The sequence below is a fragment of the Amphiura filiformis genome, chromosome 11 (assembly GCF_039555335.1).
Source record: "Amphiura filiformis chromosome 11, Afil_fr2py, whole genome shotgun sequence".
In the NCBI taxonomy this organism is placed as follows: domain Eukaryota; kingdom Metazoa; phylum Echinodermata; class Ophiuroidea; order Amphilepidida; family Amphiuridae; genus Amphiura; species Amphiura filiformis.
In genome coordinates, this window is record NC_092638.1 from 51,115,011 (window position 1) to 51,137,702 (window position 22,692).

At 35.8% G+C, this 22,692-nt stretch overlaps 1 protein-coding gene across 1 annotated transcript; it reads left to right on the forward strand.

The window, feature by feature from the left end:
• Positions 1 to 416: 416 nt before the first annotated feature.
• On the forward strand, positions 417 to 22,586 carry LOC140163749 (myomesin-3-like). The gene is made up of 14 exons (XM_072187066.1): positions 417 to 470; positions 4,958 to 5,093; positions 6,524 to 6,693; positions 7,055 to 7,190; positions 7,464 to 7,633; positions 7,939 to 8,074; positions 8,393 to 8,562; positions 8,919 to 9,054; positions 10,497 to 10,666; positions 14,363 to 14,489; positions 14,749 to 14,918; positions 15,257 to 15,398; positions 19,010 to 19,093; positions 22,567 to 22,586. The coding sequence occupies exons 1-14, from the start codon at positions 417 to 419 to the stop codon at positions 22,584 to 22,586; spliced, it is 1,821 nt and encodes a 606-aa protein (XP_072043167.1).
• The last annotated feature ends 106 nt before the right edge of the window (positions 22,587 to 22,692 follow it).

Below are 22,692 nucleotides of genomic sequence, written 5' to 3' on the forward strand. Positions count from 1 at the left end.
AATAATATATATAACTTTTGTTACCAGTGTATGATTAGTTTTTGAGAAAATGCAAAAATAGACACAAATTTATAGAGGGGTGTAGTACCCCTTAAGGTTGTATCTTTGAGAATTGTCTTACGGTTGTATTTGAGAAAACAGTGGCTTTGTTTTCTGTTTAAATCAATTTATGCATTCACAGAAGTTTGGTTTTACTTAAAGGTGCTTGTTTTCAAATATTCCAGATTGCATTACGCTAATTTTTATTTTAATAACAAATTGAATTAATTTCCTTTATCTGATAATCTATGTATGTATTAGATCTTCCTGGTGTACCAAGCACCCCTAATGCTGTGATCATCAACAAGACAAGTGTAATGCTTACCTGGTCGCCACCTGAAGGAAACAAAGACAGTAGCAGTAAAGTGACATCATATATGATTGAGAAATGTGATATCAGTAAAGGAGAAGATTGGTTCCAGGTCGACAAGGTTAGTTTTTATATTTCCTCATAGATTCATTTATTGTTCAAAAACCTTACAAAACAAGGCATACGAACATTTAAACAAAATAATACAATGTACAGCAGCACAAAACATTTAAGTAATTTTCATAACAATGAACATTTTTAAACACTCTAGAATTGTTACACTTGATTGAATTAAAGACTTCAGATTGCCACACTTGATTATATTGATCACATAAAATTTGAGCAACAGTATTTTTGCTGAACCATGAAATGGTATCAGCCTATATGAGTGAATGTTACTAGCTTCCTTACTAGCTTACTAGCTCACTTACTAGCTTACTAGCTTACTAACTGACTAACCATTTGGTCTGAAATGGACATATCTCTAAATGCCAGGAAGGTATGACCCCATGAGTGGTGTCATATGAAAGATGAAAACATAAAGAATATGTGATGCGATCAAGCAAAATCAGTCGGAACTCGCAAATATTGATTTTGAGATATAGCCGAACAAAGGTAATATTTCCTTTTCTTTCCTATTGTTTTGGAAACTCTGTAATTGCTCATATCTTTGGAACTGGTTATTCAAATTCAACGGAGTTTTCTGCAAAATGCAGCTTTGTAAATGATTTTTACTATTTTGTAAGAAACTGAAAATTTAATATTTCCGAGTTCCGACTGATTTTGCTTGATCGCATCACATATAATAAAAATATTTCCAAACATCAGAGGTCATCCAGGGGTCACAGGGGTCAAAAAAAGGTAATGATCCTTATGACATTCTAAACATGGAAAACTTTTAAAAATTTAGTTAAGGTCATAAAGGGGTCAAAGGTCAAGGTTTTCAAAATGCTCCAATTGAGCTGGAATTTAAATGTAATGATCATTATGACATTCTAAACATTTAAAAAATATTTTGAAAGTCATTTGAGGTCATTATGGGGTCGTATAGGGGTCAAAGGTCAAGTTTTTCAAAATGCTCCAATTGAGCTGAAATTTATATGCAATGATCCTTATGACATTCTAAACATTTTAAAAACATTTTAAGAATCATTTCAGGTCATTAAGGAGTCATAAAAGGGTCAAAGGTCAAGTTTTCCAGAATGCTCCGATTGAGCTGAAATTTAAACGCAATGATCCTTATGACATTCTAAACATGTTGAAATTTTTTTTAATTCATTTAAGGTCATTAAGGGGCAATAAAGGGTTAAATGTCAAGTTTTCAAAAAGCTTTAATTGAGCTGAAATTTAAATGTAATGATCCTTATGACATTCTTAACATGTCTTAAATATTTTAAAATTCAGTAATTAACGGGGTCATACAGAGGTCAGAAGTGAAGTTTTAAAAATGCCAGCTTTCGACGATCAAGGTATATTAAAACGGCAATTAATGAAACAGTCTTATTAAAATTAATACTATCCAGCACAGTATTGCTGCTTGATCAGATCGTCACAGTCATCCGCCTAACTTACCTCGTGCCCTTGCACAGGGCACAGTTGCTAGTTTATTTTATATTCTTTACTTTTCCTCTTTCATTAACACCACTCGGGCGGTCATACCTTCGTAGCATTTCGAGATTATGTCCATTACAGACTCCGGGTGACAGTGGTATAGGCCTACCACAATATACTGCCGAAGCCACATGGTTCAGCTATGGTGCGGTTATCGCTCTAGTTTAACCATAAACGATTTACATAAGCACCTTGTGATAACCAAACAAACCCGAGACCAAGTTGATTTAGGGATTCAATCATGTTTCTCCGTTGTTCATCACCGTTTAACAACGATGCGGCCGCGTCGTCTGCGTGGTTTACTTCGCGAGGGCAGCTAATGCCCGAGCGAAGTAAACCACGCAGACGCGCCGGACGCGAGTTGTTAAACGGTGATGAACAACGGTGAAAGAAGCTAAAGATCGTATAATTCGACATGATTATTTCATGAGGAATGTTAGTTAATTGTTGCCCCTCAGCCTTACAAAAACTTCGATGATTTCTCTGTTGACATCGGCAATAAAACTACAGAATAAAACTGCATGTTTAGCCGCTGCCTGAAAAAATATTGAATTCAACTTGTAAAGGTTGAATACGCACACATGTTCCAGGCATGACGAATTTTACGCGCTCTAGCGTAAAGCGTAGTCTCGCTCGCGTTCGCGTATACGCTACTGTAAAAGTGTGGATTCATCATGGATTAACAACGGTTGGCTCCTGTACAAAGGTATAGGAAGAGTTGTTGAATAAGGATTAACTCAACATTTTCAATCCACATAGGCCTACATTTGATATTTTGACTCTGATGCAATTTCAGCATAACTCTATAAATGATTGATGAGAACATCGAATTTTCACCTGAACCAGAACTGAATTATTCTTGACTTTTAATTAAAATTACATTTAACAATGGCATACGACCCAACTCACCATAAATCATACTGGAACAGGTGCATTTTTTAACTTTCAGCAACAAAATTTTAGGTGCAATCTTTCCACTAACTTGATATTTGAAAATCCTCAAATCTCACAACCATACAGCAATATTGGAACCACTGTTGAGTCAAAAAGCTTGAGTTGAATATCTAAATCTAAATTCATTGATCTGCCTTTCTTGAGAATAACAAACATGGCTCTGTTAGCAACATCATATAAGTGCTTAATTACAACACTTAACACACCGTTATAGTTGAATTTTATACCTAAGTACACATAATAAGCTACCACCTCTAACACTTGATCATTGAAAGTAATAACTGGCTTATTTCTAATTTTGCCTCTTGAAAAAACTAAGATCTTAGACTTATTAGCGTTATTTTTTAGACCCCAAGTATTACAATATTCATTCATACCATTAATTGCAAGTTGCAACTGCTTCTCATTTTCCGATAAAATAATGGTATCGTCTGCATATAGTAAAACAAACAAATTTAGGTATAATACAGTGTCTTCATCTTCTAATGTTGTGTACACACTTTCTTTAAATTTAGGCAGCCCATCATATTTTCTGCGAAGAAACGATTCCAAGTCACTTAAAAAGATTGAGAAAAGAAGGGGAGACAAGTTCTCGCCTTGTCTTACCCTAGTCATACAGTTGAAATAAGTTGACTTGATACCATTTAACTTGACACATGATTTAGCATATTTATAATCGATGATTGCACAATAAAGTCTTTTTTTCTGACCTAAATAAAAATCAAGCAGTAATTTGAAAGTAAAAATGTGATCCATTGTAGAGAACCCTTTTCTAAATCCAGCTTGCTCTGAACCAATGATATCAAATTCATCAGTGTATTTAGTCAGTCTTTGATTTATCACAGAAGTAAATAATTTGCCAAAGCAACTAAAAATAGTAATACCCTATAATTATCAACATTTTGTCTATCACCCTTATTTTTGTACAAAGGAATTATAAGTCCAATTAACCAACTTTCAGGAATAATACCTGTCTCTAGAATAAGATTTAAAAGTTAAACATTATACATCAAGTAAAATAGGACAAGTTGATTTTAAAAATTCATTTAGAATCTGATCATCACCTGCAGCTTTGTTGTTCTTAAGTTTACTGATACAAAATGAAATTCCATCCCTTGTGAAAGGCTTATTTAGATCCTCATTAATGACATTTGAACCATTTATAAGTTTCTGCTCCTCATTTTGTGAAATCTGCTCTCCATTATTTAACTGCTGGAAATGATCTTTGAAATACTCTAACTCTGGCAAATCTTTACTGGATTTGTTCTTAGTACAATTCAGAAGTTTCCAGAAGGCTTTTGGATCCTTATCAGACAGCACCTTTATCTTTGTATTCAAATCCTTATTATAATTGTTATAACTTACACGCAATTGTTTTTTATAAGCTTTACCAGTATTCTTCACATTTGCTCTCGTAACTTCAGAGTTATTATGCTTACAAGTATTTTTTGCTGCAAAAAAGGCCTTTCTCTTATCTTCACAGACCTTATTAAACCAAGGCTTAATATTTTCGTTTTTCTTTTTGCAGGTTTTTTTCACAGTATTACACTTTTTCAACATGTCACACTCTTTTGCACTGGCATCAAAAACATCCTTTATCATTGCAACAATTCCATCCATACTTATCTGAGAAACATTTTCAATATCATTACAAAAGATCTATGTGCATTTCAATATCTTTGACCGTATCAACACAAATATTACCAATAGATTCCCTTGAACAAGTGGCCAGCCAGAAATGAGATGGACAAATATTGTTGCATCTGTGGCAATGAGTGAGAGCAAACTAGTGCACAGATGTATTTCAGTATCGTATTCAATGTGCAGCATGTCTATGAGAATATGTTGCTTCATTTATTTTATTTTTTATTTTTACAATCAGATTGGGTAATTTATGGATTTAGAATCATATCTTTCATGCTGTTACAAGCTTTATTGCATGAATAGGTAACTTGGTGGCCTATGACCCAATATTTTCAACTTGTGATTATATCAGACTGTTAATATTCTTTATTTTTGTCCAAAATTGAATGCGATTTTCAGGTTGGCGAGACCAGTTTTACTATTGAGGATCTGACTCCAGACAGGCAGTACAAATTTCGTATCAGAGCTGTGAACGTAGCAGGTGAAGGAGAGCCAAGTTCACCATCAGATGTAATTACAGCTAAAGAACCATATGGTAAGATTTTGTGTTGAAATTCCTTATTCAAAATTCACACCACATTGTAAGGTGTGAATCATTTGCACCAAACTAAGAACTCGTGACAGTCACCTTGAGGTGGAAACAGTTTATGATCTATCTGTACACGCCAAAAAAACAACTATCTGTTACTTGGCAAGGGTAAAAATACACGCTGAGACTACACTCTACACCTATATCTTGACTCAAGCAAAAGTGAGGACACTCCCCTTGATAGGGTCACCAGCACAATATTTAAGATGCCTCAGACCGCAAACTGACTGATACAATCTTCTCACGGATGTTGGAGCCTCAATTCTTGTCCAACTTTGTCAACAATACATTCAATCCTCTTGGCTGTATATTGAAGAAGTTCTGTCTTGATGGCTGTATCCTGTTTATTGTCCACTGTCTAGATGTCATAGTCCTGACATCTGCTGTGCAAAAGACAATACTCTGAACCAGCAACTAGGGCGGGCATTGCTTACAAAGGAAGTGGTTGGAGATGCAGAGGGTATCAAAACGAAGACCACGCCAGATGAGATGGAGTATAAACAAATGTAATCGCTCTTCTTTTTCAGTCCAACCTTTTCCTTTCCCCTTCTTTCTCTCTCAACAATATATTAGTTGTTAAGGGGTCGGTCACCAACCTTTGCACAGTATTTGTGTGGGGCCTGAGAGCACATCAGACATATCGAATTGCATTCTGTATACGAAGAATATCCTTTTGATATCAAATAATTTTCATTTTTTGACATTTGCGATATAATACAAATTTTATGGCTAATTATTAGAAATTAATATTTTTGATCTTAAACAGTCCTCGACTTTTCATATTAAATATATACATTTTTTTCCAAAAAAGACCCAAATGATTTCGGTCTGTTTGGGAAAAATGTATCTTTAATACGAAAGGTCAAAATTTTCAAATGATCATCAGCTTTTCCTCTCAGCTACATACACTTTAAGTACATATCAGTAGATTTATAAATTTTATTTCGAGGACTGTTAAATATGAAAAATAAAAAAATATAAACTTTTAATAATTTGCCATAAAATGTGTTTTATGTCGCCAATTTCAAAAAATCAAAAATTCCTGATATCAGAAGGACATTCTTCGTATTCAGAATGCAATTTGATATGTTTGATGTGCACTTATGTCCCACAAAAATTAATGTGAAAATGTTGATATCCGATCCCTTAAGGTTGTATTTTAAAATTTCAGAAAGTTAAAAAAAAACAGTGGCCTTGTTTTCTGTCTAAATCAATTTATGCGTTCACAGAAAATTGGTTTTACTTGAATGTGCCTGTTTTTACTTGAATGTGCTTGGTTTTCAATATTTCAGAGTGCACTACATTTTTACGCTAATTTTGATTTTAAGAACAAATCGAGTTAATTCCCTTTATCTGATAATCTATGTATGTATTAGATCTTCCTGGTGTACCAAACACCCCTACTGCTGTGAACATCAACAATACAAGTGTAATGCTTACCTGGTTGCCACCTGAAGGAAACAAAGACAGTAGCAGTAGAGTGACATCATATATTATTGAGAAATGTGATATCAGTAAAGGAGAAGATTGGTTCCAGGTCGACAAGGTTAGTTTTTATATTTCCCTTGAACAAATGGCCAGCCAGAAATGAGATGGACAAATATTGTTGCATCTGTGCCAATGAGTGAGAGCAAACTAGTGCACAGATGTATTTCAGTATCGTATTCAATGTGTACCATGTCTATGAGAAGGGGATACCTTTCTGTGTGAATATGTTGCTTCATTTATTTAATTTTTTCAATCAAATTGGGTGATTTATGGATTTAGAATCATATCTTTTATGCTGTTACAAGCTTTATTGCATGAATAGTTAACTTGATGTCCTATGACCCAATATGTTCAACTTGTGATTATATCAGACTGTTAATACTCTTATTTTGTTTCCCTAAATTGAATGCAATTTTCAGGGGTGTGAGACCAGTTGTGCCATTGAGAATCTGATACCAGACAAGCAGTACAAATTTCGTATCCGAGCTGTGAATGTAGCAGGTGTAGGAGAGCCAAGTTCACCATCAGATGTAATTACAGCTAAAGAACCGTATGGTAAGATTTTGTGTTGAAATTTCTTATTCAAATGTGAAAATGTGACAGTCAACATGAGGAGGTAGAAACAGTTTATGGTTTAAAGTTAACAACCTATGTAAAAAAACAGTGGCCTTGTTTTCTGTCTAAATCAATTTATGCGTTCACAGAAGATTGGTTTTACTTGAATGTGCTTGGTTTTAAATATTTCAGATAGCATACATTTACGCTAATTTTAATTTTAAGAACAAATTGAGTTAATTTCCTTTATCTGATAATCTTTGTATGTATTAGACCCTCCTGGTGTACCAAGCACCCCTACTGCTGTGAACATCAACAAGACAAGTGTAATGCTTACATGGTTGCCACCTGAAGGAAACAAAGACAGTAGCAGTAGAGTAACATCATATTTTATTGAGGAATGTGATATCAGTCAAGGAGAATATTGGTTTCAAGTCGGCAAGGTTAGTTTTTATATTTTCCTTTGCATCTGCACCAATAGGTTAGCAAATGCATAACTAGTGCAAAGATACATTTCTGTTTCCTATTCAATGTGTAGCATCTTCTTTGAAAAGGATGTACCTTTCTGTGTGAAAATGTATTTATGTTTCTTTGGGTTTTTTTCAATCAAATAGGGTGATTCGTGGATTTTGAATCATACCTTTCATGCTGTTACAAGCTTTACTGCATGAACAGGTAACTTGATGGCATATGTCCCAATATTTTCATATTGTTATCAATTTTTCCCTAAATTCAATGCAATTTTCAGGGGTGTGAGACCAGCTGTGCCATTGAGAATCTGATACCAGACAAGCAGTACAAATTTCGTATCAGAGCTGTGAACGTAGCAGGTAAAGGAGAGCCAAGTTCACCATCAGATGTAATTACAGCTAAAGAACCATATGGTAAGATTTTGTGTTGAAATTTCTTATTCAAAATTCACACCACATAGTAATAGGTGTGATTCCTTTCTACCAAACCAAGAAAATGTGACAGTCAACATGAGGAGGTAGAAACATTTTATGGTTTAAAGTTAACAACTAGTATGTAAAAAAACAGTGGCCTTGTTTTCTGTCTAAATCAATTTATGCGATCACAGAAGATTGGTTTTACTTGAATGTGCTTGGTTTTAAATATTTCAGATAGCATACATTTACGTTAATTTTAATATTAAGAACAAATTGAGTTAATTTCCTTTATCTGATAATCTTTGTATGTATTAGATCTTCCTGGTGTACCAAGCACCCCTACTGCTGTGAACATCAACAAGACAAGTGTAATGCTTACATGGTTGCCACCTGAAGGAAACAAAGACAGTAGCAGTAGAGTGACATCATATGTTATTGAGAAATGTGATATCAGTCAAGGAGAATATTGGTTTCAAGTCGGCAAGGTTAGTTTCTATATATTCCTTGAACAAGTGGCCAGCCAGAAATGAGATGGATACATTTTTTGCATCTGCACCAATAGGTAAGGAAATGCTTAACTAGTGCAAAGATACATTTCTGTATCTTATTCAATGTGTAGCATATTCTTTGAAAAGGAGGTACCTTTCTTTGTGAAAATGTATTTATGTTTCTTTGTTTTTTCAATCAAATAGGGTGATTCGTGGATTTAGAATCATATCTTTCATGCTGTTACAAGCTTTACTGCATGAACAGATAACTTGATGGCATATGTCCCAATATTTTCAACTTGTGATTATATCGGACTGTTAATATAATTTCCTAAATTGAATGCGATTTTCAGGTGGGTGAGACCAGTTTTACTATTGAGGATCTGATACCAGACAGGCAGTACAAATTTCGTATCCGAGCTGTGAACGTAGCAGGTGAAGGAGAGCCGAGTTCACCATCAGATGTAATTACAGCTACAGAAGCATATGGTAAGATTTTGTGTTGAAATTCCTTATTCAAAATTCACACCACATTGTAAGGTGTGATTCATTTGCACCAAACCAAGAAAACGTGACAGTCACCTTGAGGAGGAAAAACAGTTTATGGTGTCAAGGTAACAATATTATCTGTACACGCCAAAAAACCAACTATCTGTTACTCGGCAGGGGTAAAAATACACTCTACACCTATATCTTGACTCAAGCGAAAGTGAGGACACTCCCCTTGATAGGGTCACCAGCACAATCTTTAAGATGCCTCAGACGGCAAATTGACTGATACAATCTTCTCACAGATGCTGGAGCCTCAAATCTTGTCCAACTTTGTAAAACATACATTCAATCTTCTTGGTTTTTATTGAATAAATTATGTTTTAATGCCTGTATCCTGTTTAGTGTCCAATATGTAAATGTCATATTCCTGATATCGACTGTGCAAAGCATTAAAGACAATACTCTGAACAAGCAAATAGGGTGGGCATTGCTTACAAAGGAAGTGGTTGGAGATGCAGAGGGTATCAAAACGAAGACCGGTACAGATGAGAGGGAGTACAAACAGATGTAATCGCTCTTCTTTTTCAGTCCAACCTTTTCCTACTTTCCCCTTCTTTCTCTCTCAACAATATATTAGTTGTTAAGGAGTTGGTCGCCAACCTTTGCACAGTATTTTTGTGGGTCCTGAGAGTACATCAGACATATCGAATTGCATTCTGTATACGAAGAATATCCTGATGATATCAAATAATTTTGATTTTTTGAAATTTGCGATATAATACAAATTTTATGGTTAATTATTAGAAATGAATATTTGTGATATTTAACAGTCCTCGACTTTTCATATTAAATACATAATTTTTTCCCAAAAAAGACCTAAAAATTTAGGTCTTTTGGGGAAAATGTATCTTCAATACGAAAGGTCAAAATTTTCAAATGATCGTCAGCTTTTCCTCCCAGCTACATATACTTACGTACATATCAGTAGATTTATAAATTTTATTTCGAGGACTGTTAAACATGAAAAATAAAAAATATCAATTTTTAATAATTTGCCATAGAATGTGTTTTATATCGCCAATTACAAAAAAAATCAAAAATACTTGATATCAGAATGCGATTTGACATCTTTCATGCTGTTACAAGCTTCGTATTCAGAATGCGATTTGATATGTCTGATGTGCACTCATGTCCCACAAAAATGACTGTGAATGTTGATATCCGATCCCTTAAGGTTGTATTTTACAATTTCAAAAATGTAGAAAAAAACCAATGGCCTTGTTTTCTGTCTAAATCAATTTATGTGTTCACAGAAGATTGGTTTTACTTAAATGTGCCTGGTTTTCAATATTTCAGAGTGCACTACATTTACGCTTATTTTGATTTTAAGAACATAATTGACTTAATTTCCGTTATCTGATAATCTTTGTATGTATTAGACCCTCCTGGTGTACCAAGCACCCCTACTGCTGTGAACATCAACAAGACAAGTGTGATGCTTACATGGTTGCCACCTGAAGGAGACAAAGACAGTAGCAGTAGAGTGACATCATATATTATTGAGAAATGTGATATCAGTCAAGGAGAATATTGGTTTCAAGTCGACAAGGTTAGTTTTCCTTGAACGAGTGGCCAGCCTGAAATGAGATGGATATATATTGTTGCATCTGCACCAATGAGTGAGAGCAAATGCATAACTAGTTCACATATATATTTCATTATCGTATTAAATGTGTATCATGTCAATGATAAGTAGGTATCTTCGGTGTAAAAATTTTGCTTCTTGTTTCTTTGTTTTTTCGATCAAATGGGTGATTCATGGATTTAGAATCATATCTTTCATAGTAGGGTACAGAATGGAGGTCCCGTTCTCGGTGTGAGTACAAGAAGTTTTGAAGGTGTTTTTTTATAGATTTTAGGACGCTGAATAAAATGGGAGGGGTCTGTACCATCGAAAAGTGTGGGGAACTCTCGCTAGAGGGCGTTTTTCAAAATGGCCGCCAAAATCCCTTAAAATCACCATAACTTGGTCAGAGAAGCACCCAGCAGAACTATTCTGATGTCTATACCCATGTTTTCAGGGTCAAGGAATCCAATAGAGTCATTTACAACAGCCTAGGACCTATCATTCCAAGATGGCTGCCAAAATTCCAAAATGGCCGCCAGTGAACATTAACTTGGCTATATCTCGGGTGCAGAAAGTCCTAGAAGTATGATTCTGGTGTCTATACCCATGTTTACAGGGTCTAGAAATCCATTAGAATAATCTAAAACAGTACAGAACCTTAAAATCCCAAGATGGCTGCCCAAATTGAAAAATAACCACCACTAATCTGTGGTTTAGACGGCCCTATCCGCAGTTTACGATCCTTACCTGGGGCTAAGATGCCTGAATCTTAGCATAACGCAGTCTAAACCCCAGATAAGGTATCTAAACCCAGATAAGGCCCCATAACCCCAGATTAAGGGACGTAGACCCCAGATAAAGCAGAACAAACCCCAAATAAGGTGCCTTAACCCTAAATAAGGAACATAAACCACAGATAAGGCATCTAAACCCCATGTAAGGTTGCATCTAAACCCTAGATAAGAGACGTAACCCCCAGATAAGAGACGTAAACCCCAGATAAGGCAGTCTAAACCCCAGATAAGGCGCCTTATAACCAGATATGGAACGTAAACACCAGATAAGGCATCTAAATGCCAGATAAGTCGCCTTAACTTCAGATGATGGACGTAAACCTAGGATAACACAGTCTAAACCCCAGATAAGGCATCTAAACCCCAGATATGGGACGTAAGCTCCAGATAAGGCAGTTTAAACCCCAAATAAGGCAGTCTAAATCCCAGATAAGGCAACTAAACCAAGATAAGGTGCCCTAACCCCAGATAAGGGACGTGAACCTAGGACTCTAAACCCCTGATAAGGCGCCCTAACCCCAGATAAGGGATGTGAATCTAGGATAATGCAGTCTAAACCCCAAATAAGGCGCCCTAACCCCAGATGAGGGACGTGAATCTAGGATAATGCAGTCTAAACCCAGATAAGGCGCCCTCACCCCAGATAAGGGACGTGAATCTAGGATAATGCAGTCTAAACCCCAGATAAGGCGCCCTAACCCCAGTTAAGGGACGTGAATCTAGGATAATGCAGTCTAAACCCCAGATAAGACGCCCTAACCCCAGATAAGTGACGTGAATCTAGGATAATGCAGTCTAAACCCCAGATAAGGTGCCTTAAGCTCAGATAAGGGACATTAACTGGAGATAACGCAGTCTAAACCCCAGGTAAGGCGCCGTAACCCCAGATAAGGGACGTAAACATATGATAACGCAATCTAAGCCCAAGATAAGGCACCTTAACCGCAGATAAGGAATGTAAACCCCAGATTAGGCAGTCTAACATCAGATAATGTGCCTTAACCTCAAATAAGGGACGTAAACCAAGGATAACGCAGTCTAAACCCCAGACAAGGCATCTGAACCCCACACAAGGCGCCTTAACCCCAGCAAGGGGACGTAAGCCCAGATAAGGCAGCCTAACAACCAGAAAAGGCGCCTTCCCTCAGATAAGGAGCGTAAACCCCAGATAAGGCATCTAAACCCTGGGTAAGGTGCCTTATCCCTTGATAAGGGACGTAATCTGGGGTTTACATCTCTTATCTGGGATTAAGGGGCCTTATCTGGCGTTTAGATGCCTTATCTGGTGGTTTAGATTGTTTAGATGGGGATTAGGTACCTTATCTGCGGTTTAAATGCCTTATCTGGGGTTTAGATGCCGTATCTGGGGTTTGCGTTCCTTATCTAGGGTTTAAGGTGCCCTATTTGGAGTTTAAACTGCTCTATCTGGAGCTTACGTCCCTTATCTGGGGTTACGGCGCCTTATCTGGGGTTTAGATGCCTTATCTGGGGTTAAGACAGTGTTATCCCCAGTTAACGTCCCTTATCAGGGGTTAAGGCAGCTTATTTGGGGTTTAGACTGCATCATCCTATATTTACATCCCTTATCTGGGGTTACGGTGCCTTATCTGGAGTTTAGACTGCCTTATCTGGGGTTTACGTCCCTTATCGGGGGGTAAGGTGCCTTATCTGGGTTTAGATGCCTAAAGAATGGATCTGGGATTTAGACTGCCTTATCTAGGGTTAACATCCCTCATTTGGGGTTAAGGCACCTTATATTGGGTATAAATGCCTTATCTGGGGTTTAGACTGTGTTATCCTAGGTTTACGACCCTCATCCGAAGTTATGGCACCTTATCTGGGATTTAGATGCCTTTTCTGGTGTTTACGTTCCTTATCTGGGGTTAAGGCGCCTTATCTCGGGTTTAGACTGCCTTATCTGGGGTTTACGTCTCTTATCTGGGGTTTAGAAGCCTTATTTGGGGTTTACGACCCTTATCTAGAGTTAAGGCAACCTTACATGAGGTTTAGATGCCTTATCTGTGGTTTATGTTCCTTATTTAGGGTTAAGGCACCTTATTTGGGGTTTATCCTGCTTTATCTGGGGTCTATGTCCCTTAATCTGGGGTTACGGGGCCTTATCGGGTCTGGGGTTTAGATACCTTATCTGGGGTTTAGACTGCGTTATGCTAAGATTAAGGCATCTTAGCCCCAGGTAAGGATCGTAAACTGCGGATAGGGCCGTCTAAACCACAGATAAGATAAGATATAGGCAAAATTCTGCATTTTAGTGGTGGTTATTTTTCAATTTTGGCGGCCATCTTGGGATTTTAAGGTTATGTACTGTCTTAGATTATTCTAATGGATTTCTAGACCCTGTAAACATGGGTATAGACACCAGAATCATACTTCTAGGACTTTCTGCACCCGAGATATAGCCAAGTTAATGTTCACTGGCGGCCATTTTGAAATTTTGGCAGCCATCTTGGAATGATAGGTCCTAGGCTGTTGTAAATGACTCTATTGGATTCCTTGACTCTGAAAACATGGGTATAGACATCAGAATCGTTCTGCTGGGTGCTTCTCTGACCAAGTTATGGTGATTTTAAGGGATTTTGGCGGCCATTTTGAAAAACGCCCTCTAGCGAGAGTTCCCCACACTTTTCGATGGTACAGACCCCTCTCATTTTATTCAGTGTCCTAAAATCTATACAAAAAACACCTTCAAAACTTCTTGTACTCACACCGAGAACGGGACCTCCATTCTGTACCCTACTATCATGTTGTTACAACCTTTACTGCATAAATTGGTAACTTGATGGCCTATGTCCCAAAATTTTCAACTTGTGATTATATCGGACTGTTAATACTCTAAATTTTTTCCTAAATTGAATGCAATTTTCAGGTGGGTGAGACCAGTTTTACTATTGAGGATCTGACACCAGACAGGCAGTACAAATTTCGTATCCGAGCTGTGAACGTAGCAGGTGAAGGAGAGCCAAGTTCACCATCAGATGTAATTATAGCTCATGGTAAGATTTCGTGTTGAAATTTCTTATTCAAAATTCACACCACATTGTAAGGTGTGATTCATTTCCACCAAACCAACATGGTAAAAGTGGAAAAAACAATGGCCTTGTTTTCTGTCTAAATCAATTTATGCGTTCACAGAAGATTTGTTTTACTTGAAGGTGCCTGTTTTTAAATATTTGTGATTCCATACATTTACGCTAATTTTGATTTTATTAACAAATTGAGTTAATTTCCTTTATCTGGTAATTTATGTATTAGACCTTCCTGGTGTACCAAGCACCCCTAACGCTGAGATCATCAACAAGACAAGTGTGATGCTTACCTGGTCGCCACCTGAAGAAAAGGAAGAGAGTAACAGTGGAGTGACATCATATATTATTGAGAAATGTGATATCAGTCAAGGAGAATATTGGTTTCAAGTCGACAAGGTTAGTTTTTATATTTCCCTTGAACAAGTGGCCAGCCAGAAATGAGATAGACAAATATTGTTGCATCTGCGCCAAATGAGTAAGAGAAAATGCATAACTAGTACACATATATATTTCAGTATCGTATTCAACGTGTATCATGTCTATGATAAGGAGGTACCTTCGGTGTAAAAATTTTGCTTCATGTTACTTTGTTTTTTCGATCAAATGGGGGATTCGTGGATTTAGAATCATATCTTTCATGTTGTTACTGCATGAATTGATAACTTGATGGCCTATGTCCCAATATCGGACTGTTAATACTCTCAATTTTTTCCTAAATTGAATGCGATTTTCAGGTGGGTGAGACCAGTTTTACTATTGAGGATCTGATACCAGACAGGCAGTACAAATTTCGTATCCGAGCTGTGAACGTTGCAGGTGAAGGAGAGCCAAGTTCATCATCAGATGTAATTACAGCTACAGAACCATATGTTTATAGTAAGATTTTGTGTTGAAATATCTTATTCAAAATTCAAACCACATTGTAAGGTGTGATTCATTTCTACCAAACCAAGAACATGGTAACAGTCAACTTAAGGAGGTAGAAACAGTTTATGAATAAACTTACTCATGTAGACAGATGGTTTAAAGCTAACAAACTATCTGTACAACTATATATCATGTTACTTGGCAGTGGTAAAAATACACGCTTAGACTATCTACACCTATGTCTTGACTCAATGAAAGTGAGGATACCCCTCTTAATAGAGTCACCAGAACAAACTTTTTTGGCCAGCACAAAATTTCTTGTTTATTACTTACTGGCATATTGATAGTGTCATTAAATCTTTAAAATTCAAAATACATTTCGTTTTATTAGTTATAGTGTTTACAAATCTAGAACAAATCCTTTGATCCTTTGCTACTTACATATAATACTTTAAGCATCAAAGATATGTATGTTCTAGAGCTTGGGACATTCAAGTATAAACATTTAAAAACCATATGTTTTTGACGATCTTCTTACAAAGCACTCTTATATTCACGCTATAAACACTAGATAAAGAGACAATCTCATTTTACCTCGAGTTAAGAGTCTTGTGAGAAATCTATTAAATATGCAGGTATAAAGCTTTGGATTGCTATTGACTCGTTCTCGTCATCAGTGAAGCAATCCGAAAAACGTATAAACAACATCACAAAGCTAATCTTAAATGTTTATCATTTCATTCAATCTTATTGTCATGTGTACTCGTACTCCTCTACTCGTCAAACGGCAAGAGTTTCTAGAATGCTGCTAAAATAAGAAAACTTTTAATGCTAATTTATTGCACATTCTAGGGAAGCGTGGTTACCTTATTTAAATAGCCGAGTGAGAGTGTTTTCAATGAAATATTTTTTGTGTCAAAATTGAACGTCCTATGTATAAAAGAATATATGAATATTTACTGCACATCATATATAACGATTCGTGATACCAAATTGTGCCAAATTTAATGTCGTTTAAGAGGCAGAGAATTTTATTTCAATTTTATATAGCCCAAAATATTTTTTTAATTGAGCAAGAATAAGGATAGAAACACGTTGAAATTCTATGTAAAAATTACATTAAACCCCACCAAAGATTATTGTTTCCTTTTATGGTAATCTAATCTTTTATTTCCTGAAAAAAACATGGGGTCTAATGTGGATTTTTTTAAATAATTGATAAAAACATCGAACGTGTATACACGAAAAATGGTAGACTGACTGGCCATACCTCGTAACCGACGCGATGTACTGCAGAGCACGTGGCCGAAATCAAAATCGATTTATGTGTATCATAGTAGGCCCTACCCTTGTATTAATTGTCTGTATGCGCTTAAAAGAATTCAACAATATAAATAAAGGTAGCCCTATTATAATACACATTAATGTTTTTAGGCAAATAAAATTCCAAAATATGGTACATTTTCTGCCTTTGCTTGTCACGTGGTAGGCCTACATTGAAGTTGCGATTATATATGTTCAAATATGTTTCAGATGGATAATAACAAAAGTGGCCGAGTGGTCTAAGGCGCTAGGCTCATAGAATATCCAAAGCGGTGCGCTGTGAGTTCGAACCCCGCCTCTGTCAAAAAAAAGTGAAATTAAAATTTTTAAATTTCATATTGGGGAAATGTGACTGGGAGAATTTATGCATGGCGTGGAGTGGTGTGGTGTACTCGTAAAACATATTCTGGACATCTAATTCCATTAATTTCCTTATCAGTTCTCAGTATTTGACCCGTTCATTTGTTCATCTTTAAATGTTCAACATAGGATATGTCATTGATGGACATGAGAGTTGGTTGGTTGGATACATCATATTTTCTCTCCTACCAATCTACTGCCATGTAAGGCAGTTGCCATAAGTCGTCAATGATTGCATTTTTATAGTTTATTATATATCATTCTTTGTATCTTTATTATGTATTATACCTTTTTAGCCCCCATATGGCTGCCTGGCTGCATAAGCCCCACATGCCTGCCTGGCCGTCAGGATAGAAGCAAATTCATTAATCGACTCTCCAGCTCAAACGCAATAACCAATCAACTTCAAACTTGTATGGTGATAGTATATGGTGACCTGATGTGCTGTATGGTTTTGTGTCATGTAATTTGCATATTTATGAATATTAATGAGCTTATTTTGTTCTAAATTGGAAATTCTACCCATTATATTATACAAATGGGACTCTTTAAGGCGCATTCAATGATCCCCACGAAAGTGACATTTTGAGAATGAACACATCCATGAATGTCACAATTTAAAATGATAAACATTATGTTTTTAGTCACTCTTTTCACATCCAGGTGTGAGTTTAACAAACTTTCACTCACTTTCATAGGAAACCATTACATAACATTACTCAACAACAAAAACTTCATTCACAAAAAATAGATCCTTACACAACCTAATCTTTGCCTCAGCGACATTGCTTAGAGTTTTAGCTTTTCTGTGATACCCTATTTGTTGGGAATTATCTTCAAATTCTCTTAGAAAACTGAAAATAGGTGAGGCTGCATGAGATCGGTTGTTGCGCATTACAGGCCCATATGAGCGCTTCGTTAAGAAATTAGTGCTAATTAAGCAGCTAATTAACAATTTTGTTTTTGTTTTTTTGGCTGAAATATATACTTTAATATCTTATTAATAAATAGAAACAATTAGATCGATGTTAATAATAGTTTAGGCTGAATTCTACCAATTAAAAGATCAGTGGCGGGTACATAATGCAATTGGTAGGTCTAATGTTGCTTATGACCGTAAAGGAATCTGGATATGGAATTTGACCTCAATTGTTTTTGAAAATATACAGAAAAACACATTTTTAGCACTTATTTTTTTATATTTTTTTTACACCAGCGACTTAAATCAAACACAAGTCCCGGACATTTTATTCTATAAGATTGTGACTTTCATTAAAGACCCATTCAGTGATCCCAGCGCAAGTGTAAACAAATTAAAATTCTTTATAAATTGCTTAAAAGTGAAGGATAAGTCATTCAAATTGTCATTCGATATTTTTGAAATGATAAATTTGGGAAAAAACGAAGAAAACAGCAGTACTGACGAAGTTGAAGCCCCATTCAAATACATGTATCTTTTGTCTTAAATACACGGCTTTCGGCTGAACCACTCGCAGGCTATGTTAGCACATCTATGACAATGACAAAGGTATCAAAACCTGAATATTGATGATTTTTACGATCATCCGGATGAGCAAATCACTGAATGGGCCTTTAATATCTTGCGTTCAGTCTCAAAAGGTTACTTTCACTGGGATCACTGAATGAGCCTTTAAGAAAATCCATGTTGTATAAATGTGGGTAGAATTTTCCAATTTAGGACAAAATTATAACTGAAAAAATGTGTGTGTTCTTGTGTTGGAGAGATAAAAAATATAAAAAACAAATTCCGCATTTACAGACTTTTCAGACCTACCACTTGAAACAGACTTTTATTGGGGGGTCTTATTACCAGTCTTCTCTATTCCTCATTTGTCATCTTATTTAACTCTTGCCGTGGTAATTGCGTCACATTGAAAATTTCCAAATATTTTTAACAAAACGTATTGTTGTTATAGATGATGGTGAGCCACAAATAGCAGCAACAGCATCAGCATTAGTAGAGATCAGTGAACCAGACCAACCATCAGCAGCATCGGCTGGTAAGTGTACCCCAAGAGACTACTGGAGGTGAAGGTCAAAAGGCCACATCTATTATTACCAAGCAGGTAGATGGCTTGATGCACAGAAGAGGAGAAATTATTATTTAGTAGGTAGATCACAAAGATGAGAACCTTTTTTTAATATGTCGAACATATCTAGGCATTAACAGCTGAAATCTAGGAGATAACGCTGACGAAACTTCGGCCAGGCACAAGTGACCTGGTGACGGGATATTTTTACAGTAGGGGCAAGTGTAGCTAACAATCGGGCGTTTTTGATCGGAACCGACTTTTATCATGGATCATCTGCCCCGCCATTACCAGATGAACCACGGGGAGAGCCGAGTTTTTCTGTCCTGTGGGGGATTGAACCCAGGACTTCTCGCACCAAAGGCAAAGACCTTAACCAGTGTGCCACGCTGCTCCCTGCTCTGAGATTTTTATCACCCTAAAGATGATAATTCCCCGGGGATCACTTGCTCCATTATAATCACACTGTGAATGTACCTCGGGAATTGTTCCAGAAGTTGTATTTACTAGATGGTCAAGCATAAAAATTTCGCTAATGTGAATAAAATATTTAATACATAATGAATTTTTGTTATTTTTTATCTTTGATATTGTGACATTCACGGGTGTTCAGTGTTGAATCTCAAAATGTCTGAAAGGTTAGCTTTATCATTCTTGCAAAGTAAATAGCAGTTTACATTTGAAATGGATATGAGTAAAGGAATTTGGATTTCGAGCTCAATTGTTTTTAAAAATATACAGAAAAACACATTTTTTTTTATTTTTTTTAACACCAGAGACTTATATCACCCTTTTTAAGATGACAAGTCTCGGACATTTTATTTGTAAACTAGAGGAAATTATATGGAGATAGTTTTCTCAGTTTTTTTTATTTTGTGAAATATGACAAACTAAGGATTTTAAAACATGTAAACATATTTATATTAAATAAGTCCCTTTTGTATCAATATGGGTAAAATTTTCAATTTAGAACAAAACTGATAAATGCCATCCCTGGATTTAAAAGTGCTCTTCATGATAAACATGTTTAGTATACCTTTTTCTGATGCACTTTCATGGTGACAACATGCTTAAGGTCCAAAGGTGCGCTAGTCCAAAACAGTATTTACTATGCACTCCCATGACTTAAATGTAAACATGTACCTAAGAAGGTCCAAATTGTAAAACATTAACATATGGACCACTTTTTCATTATAAACTTTTTTAATTAGCCTGAAGAAAAAATGGTGTGTCACTTGAACGAATGTTTGTGGAGACCCTATATAACTAGTTCAAATTCTTACTCTGTATGTTGTTTAGGGATGTGTGTGTGTGGGGGGGGGGGGGGGTATGTGTTAACGTTTTGGTTATGAGGGTTTTAAAATTGCCACTTGCAAAAGGTACCTGTCCGGCAATTTTAAAGCCTATTTAGATGAAGCAATGTGGCATGAATGCGCAATAAAATGTTGATAAATGACTAGTCTTGCAAGTGCAATAGACACAGTGAAATGTTTCAACTACTGCCCAATATAGGGACCAAATAAAGATAGTGATGTTTCATTTCATCCTCACTTGTAAACATTACATGCTTGCCCTATGTAGCTTGTTGCGTGTTACTGTATGTCTTATGCAATTCTGTTGTATTGTATTATAAAATCAGGAAATTAATGAGGATAGCTTTCATCACTTCGCTAAATTTTCAATTTCTTGTGTACTCTATTGAATAACATATTTCTTATGTATTGTATTAAAAAATTAGGAAATTACTGAGGATAATTTTCATCACTTTGGTAAATTTTAAGTTTCTTATGTATTCTATTGAATTACCCATTTCTTATGTATTCTTTTGAATAAACTATTTCTTTTGTTAGGCATGCTACACGTGGAATGCATGCTACAGCTCCCGCTGGGCGTGATCTGCTTTCACTTGTTACAGCAGCATGAAAGATAAGATGTGTCTGGGATACCATACAGCTATTTTTAGCCTAGATTTAAAAGCGTTATGTGTTGAATATTAAGGCTTGAACTGTTGTGATTTCTTAGTTCACAGCATCTTGCGAATAGTAGTGAGCTTTGGCAAAATTTGCATTGCTCAATTCTTAGCGAGTGTGTAGAAGAATTCAAATATCACATATATACTTTTGTAGGTCCTGTGGTTCTTGAGTTATGTTGTAAAGAGGGCTGAAACAACAACACTTTTGCAAAAAGTACATAACTCATTAACAACAATAAATTAAGCACGTTTTCAAAGCATATGATTTGTAGAATGACCTTTTGCAAAACATCAAAGTGTTATTTTTCAATAATGTATTGATTTAGACAATGAAAATCGATTTTTTTTTGGCTGCTTCGACCAACAACACCTCGTCTACCCTTAAATAGATGTAGTAGTACTGCAGAAGCGTTAAAGTATTGTGCATTTTTCCGGAAAGTACCAAATTTAGCTCAATTGTAGCTTTTGATGTGCTAAACAAATCTGGAGTAAGGGCCAAAATTATTTCCTTCCAAGATGGCCGCCAAATTCAAGATGGCCGCCACTGAGTAAAATTGCAACTTTTTGCATCTTTTTGGTATTCGATTGTGCTAATTTCTCACTTTTTCTTATAAGTTTACCGTAATAAGGTACACTTTGATGATTTGACCTACTTTTAACCTTCAAATCCAAAATGGCCGCCAATTATCAGCTCACAGAAGTCAAATTTTCAAATCCGTCGTATAGCCTTCATAATAGGCTCTAATGAAAGCTCAGATCATGCTGAGTTGAATGTTGAACAGTAAAATTATAAGTAATAATGATTTGACCTATTTCTGACCTGCAAGTCCAAGATGGCTGCCGATTTTCAGCTCGGAATTGTCAATTTTTCAAAGTTCAAGTTGAGTTGCTCAGCAAACACAAAACGTTTTTCAGAAAACGTTTTATTGTCGGCTTTATGTAAAGGGTATAACACGTTTTAAGAACGTTCCAAAACATTTTTGAATAATAGATGCAAAACATTTGAACATAATGTTATTAAAGAGTTGACAAAATAGTTTGCAAGAATTTTTGCCAAAGCAAATTTTACAATAACATTTTAACAACATTTGAAACAGATTGTTGCATTGTTTTTCATATAAAACATTTTTAAAACGTTTTCATAACTTTCATATAACCCGACATTTAAATATTATTCTAACGTTTTGAGTAACACCAAAGCATCTTTAAAACACGTTTGTAACATTTTAAGCAAATTTCACATTTCTTATTGATTTTTAAAATACACAAAACTATTTTTAAAGTGTTTTTCAGCTAAGGCGGCAGCCACTATTAAAGTGGTAAGCATCTTGAAAAATAATTTTATCCGATATCCAAAATTGTTCTGCAGCTAGCTAGAGCACTATATTTCTGGTTGATGTTATACCAATAATAGGTGAAAGGGGTGTCCTGTATTATTTATGTGCACGTATTTGTTGTTGATTTTTTTCAGCTGAGGCAGCGGCCATTTAAATAGGCGGCCAACTTGAAAAAATTAACCAGAATTATTCATGCGTGTAAATTTAATTTGGTGGAAAAAGAATGAACACATTAATAATCCATCCATCTAATTTTTTTT